Below are 12,130 nucleotides of genomic sequence, written 5' to 3' on the forward strand. Positions count from 1 at the left end.
ACTCATGGCGATCGCCCCCAGTTGAACTCTGGTGGAACTGCATGTAAAATTCGGTACAATGGGACTTAATACGGAGTGGCAAGGCTCTCCGTAGACAGGCTCTGCTCCTACCCACTGTAGCTAGTTAGCATGGTTAACATAGTTAGCATGTTAACATTGTTAACATTGTTAACATTTTTAGCAAAACTGCTAAAAATGATTAGCTAAGTTAGCTAAGTAACATGGTTAGCATAGTTAGCATGTTAGCATCGCTAGCATGTTAGTTAGCATAGTTAGCATAACAACTAAAAATGATTAGCTAAGTTAGCTAAGTACCATGGTTAGCATAGTTAACATGTTAGCATGTTAGTTAGCATAGTTAGCATAACTGCTAAAATGATTAGCTAAGTTAGCTAAGTCACATGGTTAGCATAGTTAGCATGTTAACATGCTAGTTAGCATAGTTAGCATAACTGCTAAAAATAATAAGCTATGTTAGCTAAGTCACCATGTTAACATAGTTATTAGCATGTTAACATTGCTAACATAGTTAACATGTTTAGCAAAACTGCTAGAAAATGTTAGCTAAGAAGCATGGTTAGCATGTTAGCATTGCTAGCACTGCTATAAAACATTAGCTAAGAAACATAGTTAGCATAGTTACAAATCAGTATAACTGCTAGCAAACATTAGAGCCATTCCAACTTTCAGTTATCGTCATATATCTACCTATACACAGCCATTAAACTATTTGAATATCAACATCATTAAACTTCCAGTCTGTCAACAACTTTTAAATTATTTACCTTCAACTTTTAAACGGTCTACTTTTAAACTATCTATTAAACTAGCTGTCTATCAACAACTTTTAAACAATCTACTGTCTATCAACAACTTTTAAACTATCTACATTCAGCTTTTAAACAGTCTACTTTTAAACTATCAATTTTTATTAAGCAATGCAACCACCATGTCTATCCTCGCATCACTGTAGTAACCATCTCTGTATTATCTGTTTTAACTATACATGATATTTTACATCACAACTTTAGCATTTTCATGCACTGGTAATTCCTTGGAATTGCATTTCTAGTTCTTATTCTTCTTCTAACGCGTTTAATGCAGCTTCAACCTTTTAACGTAGAAACTTCATTCAAACTTTGTTACATAGGTCTTACTTAGGACAAGAGTGCTATGTATTTTTCATCTTTGTAACTTTTATACTTTTTAAACTATTAATTAAAAACTATCAACATTTCCCCATTGACTTAACATTGCCCTTTATGACATCACAGCAATTAGAATCCTATGGCAGGTGTTCAGGCCAACTGGATCAACTGCCAGTCTCAGGCTTTAATCATACAAACTGGCCCTATTAAGACTACACATCCTGTTCAACTGCTTCCTCTGCCAAAAACTGTTTAAAAATAAAAGTCCTCACTACAATATTTCACTGTTAAACAATTTAACCCTTTAACTGCTAAAAATGATTAGCTAAGTTAGCTAAGTAACATGGTTAGCGTAGTTAGCAGGCTAGTTAGCATAACTGCTAAAAATGATTAGCTTGGTTAGCTAAGTAACATGGTTAGCATAGTTAGCACGCTAGCATGTTAGCATGCTAGTTAGCATAGTTAGCATAAATAATTTAACATTTTAAACTATCCACCCATTTAACTGTTCAGTCATTCCAACTATATTAAACCTCATCTACCTAGTTCAGTCATTCCAACTATATTAAACCTCATCATGTTGGTTGCCAATTAGCACATCATCTGTTTTAACCCTTTCGTGCCCGTGCCGAACATTCCATTTTTGGTGCTGGATGACCTCCTTACACAAAAAACCTTATTTCTTGAGTATAATACATACCATCAATGGGATATACATACCATTGTAATCAGAAGGGTCAGTTCTATCAAATGATGTAAAATACATATGGTAATGTTGATATAGTAATGAACAGTCCTTGAAAATCCTCTCCAAATGTATACCGAAATTCGTTAACATTTAATTTCATTCGCATAAAAATGAATTTTCATCATATTTCTATACGAGATAGAGAAAAATATAGAGTGTATGACATGTTCAGCAAGTTGTGGGCTATTTAACAAAAAAGACTGAATTGGAATATCATTAACCTTTCAAAAGTTATGATAAATTAAGTGATAAGTGTAAAAAAATGCAGGAAACGGGATTTAGAATGTTGACAGAATTCACATTCTCTTTCTCACCAAAAACATAAAAGTATGCATAAAAACTAATAATGAAGTCAGACACAATGGTTTAGATTTATTTGGTCCATAAGAATAAACCATTTATTTGTATATAAGCAAATGCTACAGTCAACAATAATGATATATAAAAGAAAAACATGTACCTTACCAGTAATACAGGAAGTAAGTATACTGTATATTTATTGAAGATCAATTCTGAATAGAGACATAGACTACATTTGAACAACTTCCTTATATAAATTAGTGTAATATGAAAATGATATACATCTATAAAATGTATTATTTATGAAAAGCTAGGAATACAATCAACTTCAACATCACTCAAAAATCAATGTATCTAAACATTTGAAAGTGGATTACATAGAACAAGCCTGTTGAGAATATACACACAAACTCACACACACACACACACACACACAGAGAGAGGAGGATAGGGAAAGGTGGGGTGGGGAACCTGAAGGTTAAACACAGAAGACCTATGACTCATAACGAAACGCATCCCCTTCTGTAGAATGCCAAATCTGACAGCAATTTTGTTTACCAAAAAAGCAGTCACCTACCGCTAAACTCCAGGCCATACAAGCTACTTTAGTGTTATTATGTATTGTTTTATAACAAAGCCAACAATTTTTTCTTTGGCTCCTGCTGTACAGGAATATGTACTTGATGAAAAGAACTGACACAGAGTAGTAGTTGGAGCAGCTGAAGGCGAGGCTTAAATTTTGACGGAAATGCCTGCCAGCTGTTGTGATACATTTTCGCCAAAGTCTTTCTGGCTGTAGCTACCAAACCTAGGTTCAACACCAGATTCTGCATTGCCAAACTTGAAATAATAAGAAACTACTGAAACAGCAATGTCAACGGAGAAAAAGTGTACACAATATGTATTTCTCATTTGGTCAACGCTCCCTGATCCCTTCAGAGACTTGGTTCCCCAGTAGCAATGGATATTAGGGAGGGAAGTGAAGTCCCATGTCAATGATCAATCCCAGAAAACTGTGAAACTCTTCTGGGGTCTCTTCGATCCCATGCCCCTGCACTGTGTTTGCATCTGACGGCCTACTAAGCACAACCTCCCACCCGTTCGGTTGGTAAAACCACATATGCCTGGGACAACAACATAAAAATCAACATAACAAGTCTATTTCAGTGTTTTAGTGGCAGTCTACACCACCCTCATGACGCCACCTAAATCTATACCTTCTTCCTCCATCCTCACATGGTCTTGAACATTGTGAGCTAAAGCTCATCAGCAGTCAGCTACCTCTTCAGGCCTGCAAGGAGGTCTGTGTAGGTCTTGTCATCCTCCATCTGAAACAACAGTAAAATCATACAAATGTAATACATTTATTAATTTAAAAAATAAAATCACAAAACTACAGATGTGTAGTGTGTGCACATACATACACAAGAAGAGGTAGCCTAAACTATTGAAGCATTTTGAGTAACTCAAAAATATTTAGAAGAATGAAAAGTCATTTTATTACACATGGGTTTAGCTACCCTAAATCTGATTGCCTGGCTGGCATTAAGATAAAGACAGATTACATTTCACCTAGTAACTAACTGCTTAAATGCAATAATGACATTTCTGACATAATATGTGATTTCACATCATGTTTTCTATAAAACTACATATTGAGAAGAGTAGAATATCAAGTCATGCCATCTTAGAAAATGTTGAGACAAGCACGTCTGATGTTTGTCATTTAGAAGTTAGCAAGGTAAAACAGTTCACTACAAACTGCCTAGCGAGGTAACAACCCGAGGAGAGGCAATACGTTAATTAGCACTACATTTCTGACAGAATTCACATCTTGTTTTCTACAACTACATATTGAGAGGAGTAAAAATATTGCTCAACTTATTTCATGTAAGAGAACGCAACTTAGAAACGCGGCGCCCATTGATTTATTCAGCTTTGGTATGCTATACTGACTTGCCAATATAATTCTTACCTAACAAGCAAATTGGTACTAGAAAACAAACTTACTTACAGGTTATATACTAACAGGTTTTTAAATGAAATTGTCAAATGAAAATAACTGACATCAAAAGCAAACGAGAATACTGCAAGCAGTTCAGAGTAATGCAGCTAGCTAAAGTTACATGACGATGCACTTAGCCCCCGCTATGCCATAATGTTGACGCTGATGAGAAAGCATATTACTGTCAAATAACATGATTTTATGACTACAAATTAAGATGAACCATAACTAGAAACGATGTAAAATATATATATTACCTCAGTTTATCCAGCTGTGTGGTTTCCAGTCGAGGTAAACTCCAACGAAGTGCAGGTGGCATCTGGTGGTCCATGTTAAAATGGATGACTGAAGTGAAAAGTTTTTTTCACGACTCATCTTCAAGTATCCAAAACATTTCGCGCCATAAACCCCTTAACCAATCATATCAAATTGAAGCGTATGTTGTCAGCATTACGGGGAAGATTTCAGAAATAAAATCAGTCATTGGACAGCTGAGATATTAGATGATTGGTCATCGTTAAAATTTTAACGAAATTAGAACGGTCGGGCTTGTAAGGGTTAACAATATATTTCACACCATATGTTTTGCATTTTCATGCACTGGTAATTCCCTGGAATTGCGTTTTCTTGTTGTTGTTGTTGTTGTTATTATTATTATTATTATTATTATTATTATTATTATTATTATTATTATTGCAGTGCATGCAAATTTGCTCTTTGCTCTTTTGTTGCTATTTTGTTGCTAGGGTAATGAATATATAATAGTAGTGTTTACATGCACTTTGCCTAGACGGTGGCACAGTAATATCGTGCAATGAGTCTTCCAAAAGAAATCAATGGGATTTTACAAAATGCCAAATAAAACACGACAGAAACTGTATTTCGCTACTCTACTTGTTTTGGAACATCAACGAACACCACTAACCTCTCGGTGAGTTGCACAGTTTTGAAAATGAACGTTAAGGGTTGTTTTAGGACATGTTTAAGCATGTTTGTAAGCAGCCACTCTGACTAGTCAAAGACGATTCAAAACGAGTCAGAAAAGTCAAGACGGGACCAATCGTCAAAATTCCGGTGTCTACCACTCTAGTTCATCCAAAACAAACCAGAAAATTGACTCAAAGTGCTAAATACCGGAATTTTCCTTGAAGTTAAATGGTTCAAGCTGAATAGCATGCAGAAAAAGTGGTAGGTGGAATAACAATAAGAAGCCAAGGAAGAACAGCACAGTGCATTTTCATTCTTTTCATACTTTCTAACTTGAAAAGAGACAAGTTTTAAATAGGAAAATTGCCGTAAATCTTAGTCACTTTTAAAGGAATATTCCACCATTTGGGGAATTACACTCATTTTCCACCTTCCCTCTCTTCTCAAGTTAGAAAGTGTAATAAAACTAATGGAAAATGACACGTGGTAATTTTTTAGGCTGATTTGACATGGAACTATACTCATTTATGCATAATAATCCAGTCACTAACCAATTCGTCTGCTGCAGCTCAACCTTGTTGCTGGAAGTTAGTCTACGGGGACTATTTTCAGGTGCTGCGCCCAAGGTGCTCCTTGATTATTACGCTGGAATGAAAGTATAGTTCCATGTCAAATCAGCCTAGAAAATCGCCACGTTTAATTTTCCCTTGGTCTTATTACACTTTCTAACTTCAGAGGAAACAAGTTTTAAATAGGAAAATTACCTGAAATCTTAGTCACTTTTAAACGTGATGCTAGCAGGCGAGATGCTAATGGTCTAATCAGATTCAATGATCTATGCTAGGCAGGAGCTAAAAGTGGTATCGCCAGACTCAGAGAACGGCTGGATGAACTGCAGAAAGGTAAAAATCAATTGTTTAACTCAAGGGGAGGTGGAAAATGAGTGTAATTCCCCAAATGGTGGAATATCCCTTTAAGCGTGATGCTAGCAAGCGAGATGCTAATGGTCCGATTCAATGATATATGCTAGGCTGGAGCTAAAAGTGGTATCGCCAGACTCAGAGAATGGCTGGATAAGGTAAAAATCAATTGTTTTACTTCTAGGGGAGGTGGAAAATGAGTTTAATTTGCCAAATGGTGGAATATCCCTTTAAATAAAGCATTTAAGCATTTTTTTGACAGCGCAATGTTGCATACCCTCGATGTAAACATTAGAGGTCAAGGTAAAATACTCATCCATTCTATGTCATTTTTCATCATTCATCCATTTGTCATCTTTAAATGGATGAGCTGCATGTCTTCATTGAAGTGAAATGATGATAGAATGTTCCAATGTATTAATGCTCTTATGACACATTTTTCCTTTTTACCCCAGATTTCCTTGGTGTTCTTGATAAGTGGCCTTGTGATCCTGGGATTTGCCTCATCAGTAAGTAGGCAAAACACTTATCAGGATGTGGTGCGTGAGGTGTGCGGTCTCAGGATTGGTCAGCTGTGTGAAGTCTGCTTCGTCTTTAACCTTTTCATGATCTCAGTGGCCTTTTTGGTGGTGGTGCAGGACCAGCTTGAGAAATGTGAGTTGGATTTTATTGAACATTTTAATGAAAACATATTTATTATTCCCAAATTAGCCGAAATGTTATGTTCTATAAAAGGTAGATTGTTCTATTCTGGCCAAATATGTTGGTATTTGAGCTCAACAGCCAATCAAAATACACAGTTATTTGTATGTGTGTGTGTGTGAGTGTGTGTTTGTCTGTGTGTGTGTGTGTATTTGGGGTTACGCCAGATACATTTCAGATCTGTGGGAATCAATTTGTGAGCCGAGCCTGAAAATAGAATCTCCTGGCTATAAAGGGAGTGCATGTGCAGCAAAGCAAGTGGTAAGGTGTGTTCAAAGGCTTGAAAGGTTGGGTCAAACCCAAGCAATAGACCTCTGATGTATGCCTACAAAAAGCCACCATTTTTGTCCATAAAAGGAGATCTGTGTTTTTTTCCTATGTGAAAATATGTGATTTTTAATAATCACGCCTGTCGAACTTGCGGTGACAAAGAAATCTGAAATGCAGACATTTTGCCCTACACGCTATTGTGACTTCAAGGGTACGAGTCCACTTGTACAGCTTTTAAGCTAGCGTTAGCTAGCTAGCTAGAGATTGGGATGGTTTTGTTTCAGTTAGACTAATAGCTGGTTTGATTTGCATTGAGAGATAATCATATGGAAAGTACCCCATCATGCCAATCATGAGATATGGTAAAGGGTATGTGATGATGTGGGGTTATTTTAATTCCAAAGGCCATGGGAACTTTATCAGGATGTATAGTACCCTGGATCCATGAAATAAATGGCCTTTAAAAAAAAAAAATCTGCCTGCTTCTATGGGAATTTGAACATGGGGTATGAATACTTATGCACCCTGTATTTTAATGAAGAAAATTTATTTATTTACAATACATTATTCATTCATAAAGAAAATTGGTGTCCTTAAAGGTGGGATTTGTCCTCATTTTTTAAAATTAAGGCATTAAGATCCATTTCCAAAAGATGATTTTTTAAAATTCCTCTTTTTACTCAACTTTAACATGGGGCTGAAGACATTTTATAGGCACTGTAAGGTAACACTCCAACTTATTCAGACCAGAACTGTCCCGTTTTGCTCCCTTACTAACAAATTACGTTGCTCCCAAATCTCCATATTATTTTCCCATAGGAAAAACCCCCAAGGGGTCCATCTCCCTCTCGCCAGGCTTGCAATGCAACATGACCGGGGTTATGCATAGCGTGAGCGTAGCGTGGGCACTAATTGATTGACATCCAGTCGCTACAATATGTATACATAATATTTCAGAAAACATCCAATACAAAAAAAAAAATATTGACATAAAGCAAATAATCAGCCATGGCAGTTTATTGGGGATATCTATTAGTTAAGATTTTTTGCCTATTCAACTGTAATATATGTGTGATAACACACAAAAAGCTACTACCAATATAATGGTATCACTTATTTTCTAACTTTTGGGTGGTAATTTCAATTTCAATTTGATTGTGCTTATAGAGCGCCAAAACATTACACATGTATCATGGCGCTTTACAAAGTGTAGACAATCAGAGAAAAAGAAGAAAAGAAAAGAGGAAAACCTTGGTAAACCTTGCCTGAAATCACTATGAGACTTATTCCCCTCAGATGGTACCGACAAACCCCTCTGGCTCAAGGACTAATGTTGTCTATGTCTTTTGACTATAGCCTAGGCTACTTATCTACTTGGTTTTTGACATATGACGGCAGAATGTCCCATTCTTACGATAAAGGGATATTTGCATTTATTTGCCGATAGACAGATTAGAATTTAATGCTGATTGCATGTGATTGGATTATTTCCATTTAATTTCAACAGAGTGCCCGCCTTACACCGCTACCGCTTTGCCACAAAACTCCCAAACCAAGTGTTTTTATTATCTTTGGTACGTTAAGACAGCAAACTTTGGTTTTTGCATGCATATCCCACCTATCTTTGGGCCAGGTTCAGAGCAAAGTGTAACTCCCAAAACTTCAATTAAACAAACTCTAACATTTCAACCCGACAAGCAAAAGAGGAAAAGTCTGTTGGGTCGAAACTTTTTTTTGAGTTTGGGAGCTGCTCTGGTGTGCGGCTTTACCTTAGTTAGTATATAAACCTAACAAAAGGGAGAGACCAGTAAGTCATATCATATCTTATTATGTAAAATAATTTAAATTAAAGGTAAAACAATCAATCAGGCCATAGGACAAGGGGAAAAAAAATCCATACAATAAAGTAAAATATAAAGTAAAAGAATGACAAAAAGAATACACCAATAAACCATGGTAAATGAGAGAAAAGTAAAGGTTAAGAATTGGGGAAAGACTAAATAAATAAAAAAGTAGGCCCTTTAAGGCGAGACACGGCAGGTGAAAACATCGTTTTTTCATGCACTGGTCAATTTCGAGATTTTGGGCTAATTTGCTACCTTAGCATGTATTCTTTCACACTACTACAACAACAAAGCCGATTTACACATTTAGGTGTTTATTTCATTACATTTTGTCTACTCGCGCCTGTATATTTCTCCTAAAGTCACCAAAAGTTAGTCTTCTAACGTTTCATGCTCTACCGCGACCGTGCTACAAAACATAACATGTGTAGTACCGTTGGAAAGCTCTGTTTTTCCTGCATGACGTTGTGCTATCCAAATATGGACACTTCCTTTGTAACCGCAACCAATCACGAAAGTTCAAAGGCGAGTCTAGGCTGAGAACGGAATCTCTTGTCTGTGTTCCGAGGCTGTTTTCTCAAATTGAGTTTTTCTCATTTTCCAGTAGGAACATCTCAGCCTATGTAGCACCTATGTACACCAAACTTTCCAGATATACACTTAGCAGTGCTCTGAAGATATTTACAGAGGGATTTGTTAATAAATCATTCCTGGCCTGATTTATGTGACATTTTATTCAAAAAGATATGGCAAAAATAGATTTTTTAAGGCTATGGACAGTATATTCTGATTTCCTAGGTAATGAAAGCAGATATCCTGAAATCCCTCTGTAATTTTATTCTTGTATAATCTTGTATGCAAACAAAATAAAAAAATAATTTTGCACCTGGCTTCATCATATGTTCAGATCTATCTACCGAAAATATATGCAAATGTGCGCATATTTAATGAGATAATGCCTAATTTGCATAATTAGACATTCGAATTTCAAAAACTTCTAATACATTTTTTGTTCATACTTGTGTAAGTAATCAACTGAGGAAGTTTCATGGTGATGTCGTCTATTATTTTAAAATTTTACCCTATTCACCTGTAGTGTCTCGCCTTAAGAAAAAGCCATGTTCACTTTTCAAGGTTTTTTCAATAAGCATCCAATGTTCTGCACTCAACCTCAACTGTCTTAATCAAGCTTTGTCATCCCTCATCTTCTAGTTATTTCTAGTTAAAGTATTCTAATAGCCTACTTGTCTGTTTTGAACGCATAGTGTTGATGAGGAAACCAGTTGATCAAAATCATGCTAATAACAACTAGAATTGCATCTCCAAGGAACTGCAGGGCTTAATCAGGTGCAGTTCACCTGATTAAGGTAAACAATGTTGCTAAGTTGCTGCTAGGATAATTGAGATGATTGCTAGGGTGTTGCTAAGGTACATATGGTGGTTGTTATACCAAAACAGTGGTTGCTATGCTGGTGTCTAGGGTAATCATGTTGGTTGCTATGACTGTTGCTAAGTTGATATTATATTGGTGGTTGCTAGGGTGTTGCTAGGGTACATATGGTGTTTGCTATGCTAAATAACGCAGTTTCTATGCTGGCTCCTAGGGTAATCATGCTGGTTGCTGTGGTGGTTGCTATGTTGTTGCTAGGGTAATTACGATGGTTGCTAGGGTACATATGGTGGTTGCTATGCTTAATAACAAGGTTGCTAGGGTGGTTGCTAGGGTAATCATGTTGATTGCTATGGCAGTTGCAATGTTGACATTATAGTGGTGGTTGCTAAGGTGTTGCTAGGGTAATTTAAAAATTGCTATCTTACACTATTTAAAAAACATTACGTAGCAGCACCTCCTCTGCAGGATAAATGTCCTTTTTTAGTTTTTTTATTCAGTCATTCGAACATTTGGGTAAGTGTTGCTTTTTTCTAGCTATGTTTTCGATGGTAACCCATTGTCAGTCAATACTGAAAGTAATTTACTGTGTTGTCATTGACTATGACACCACGTGAAGTTTCACTTTGCCAATGAGTTCAAATAATAGATGAGTGCAGATGTGTGTAGGCTATACTCTGCTAGGTTTTAGTAAAGCATGATGATGAATACCTGTTCCATACGGTCCCGCGTGCAAGCAGATTCCTTCAAATGCGCTGCTGACTATCAAAATACTGATGCTCTGTTTGAAGTTGCGCTGCTTGCTGTTAAAGGGAACGAAAGATGTCATGTCCATTGGTTTAAAGGATGTTACGCCCAAAACACACCCATGACTGATTAAGAAACATAAGAACAACCCTTTTGGGCCAAGCGTCCAACGTTTGACCACATAATCGCAACGTTAAATTAGTGATTGTAGACTGGCCACGCCTTTAATGTCTATAAACTTTACACCTTTCATCATCCATTTCTGATTGCCAAAATAGGATCCTATGTCTCTGACCATCCATTTCTGATCGCCAAAATAGGGCCCAAGCTGTTTTTAAGCATCTCATAGGATACCTGCAATCTTTTTTTTTTTTCACTTTCTTTCTGTTCTTCAACATTTTTGTCTGGCTGTGCGAGTAACATCATTCAACTATGGTTCAGCTTTAGGTTTAGATCGCATGATTTTGAAAGGGGCAATAGCAGGGGCGTCGCTAGCTATTTAAAACATTCGGGGCTAGAGCCCAGAAGTTAGAGTCCTTTTTTTGTGGGGGTTGGGTGGTTTCTCCCCCGAGAGATTTTGAAAATCGGGCTGATGAACATGCAATTTTAACCTACTTTGAGAATGAAAAGGAAGGCCAATTATAATGACTCACGTCACGGCATTGTGAATATTTCGATGTTTAAAGACCGTGTAAGGAGAACGTCTCTTCTGCCAAAGTGCACCACATACAACACCCAAAATATGACATTAAAATAGCCTGTAGAATAAACATCGTCATGCACCTCTGTCAAGTGCACAGGTGTGAGCGTTCGTCTCGGGATAAACATTTGGACGTCATCCCCTTCAATTAATGGGCTATGGGTGCCTTAAAAGCAATGCATTTGGGTTGTGTATCACAAACTTTTGCCCAAAGAAAAAGTTCCATTCTGTCAAAATCAAGCCCAACATGCATTGCTTGGAAGCCCCCTCAAACGAGGTCAGGTTTACCATATTTACTGCGCATGTTATTCAATAGTAAATCACAATATAATGAAACTGAGCTGATCGAAATATCCTCCTGGGTTGCGGGAGATGATGACACACTGTGAGTTTCCACTTCTTGTCCCTGTTCTGCCCTTTTTTTCTCTA

General features: G+C 36.8%; 1 protein-coding gene across 1 annotated transcript in view; it reads left to right on the forward strand.

The window, feature by feature from the left end:
- slc38a8b (solute carrier family 38 member 8b) overlaps nucleotides 1-12,130 on the forward strand; it is a 56,402-nt gene that overhangs the window by 15,041 nt on the left and 29,231 nt on the right. Inside the window, exon 2 of the mRNA XM_048262884.1 lies at nucleotides 6,504-6,702. Within this exon, the coding sequence (XP_048118841.1) occupies nucleotides 6,504-6,702 (199 nt within the window). The remainder of the gene's footprint in view (nucleotides 1-6,503; nucleotides 6,703-12,130) is intronic.

The sequence above is a fragment of the Alosa alosa genome, chromosome 14 (assembly GCF_017589495.1).
Source record: "Alosa alosa isolate M-15738 ecotype Scorff River chromosome 14, AALO_Geno_1.1, whole genome shotgun sequence".
NCBI classification, from domain to species: Eukaryota; Metazoa; Chordata; class Actinopteri; order Clupeiformes; family Clupeidae; genus Alosa; species Alosa alosa.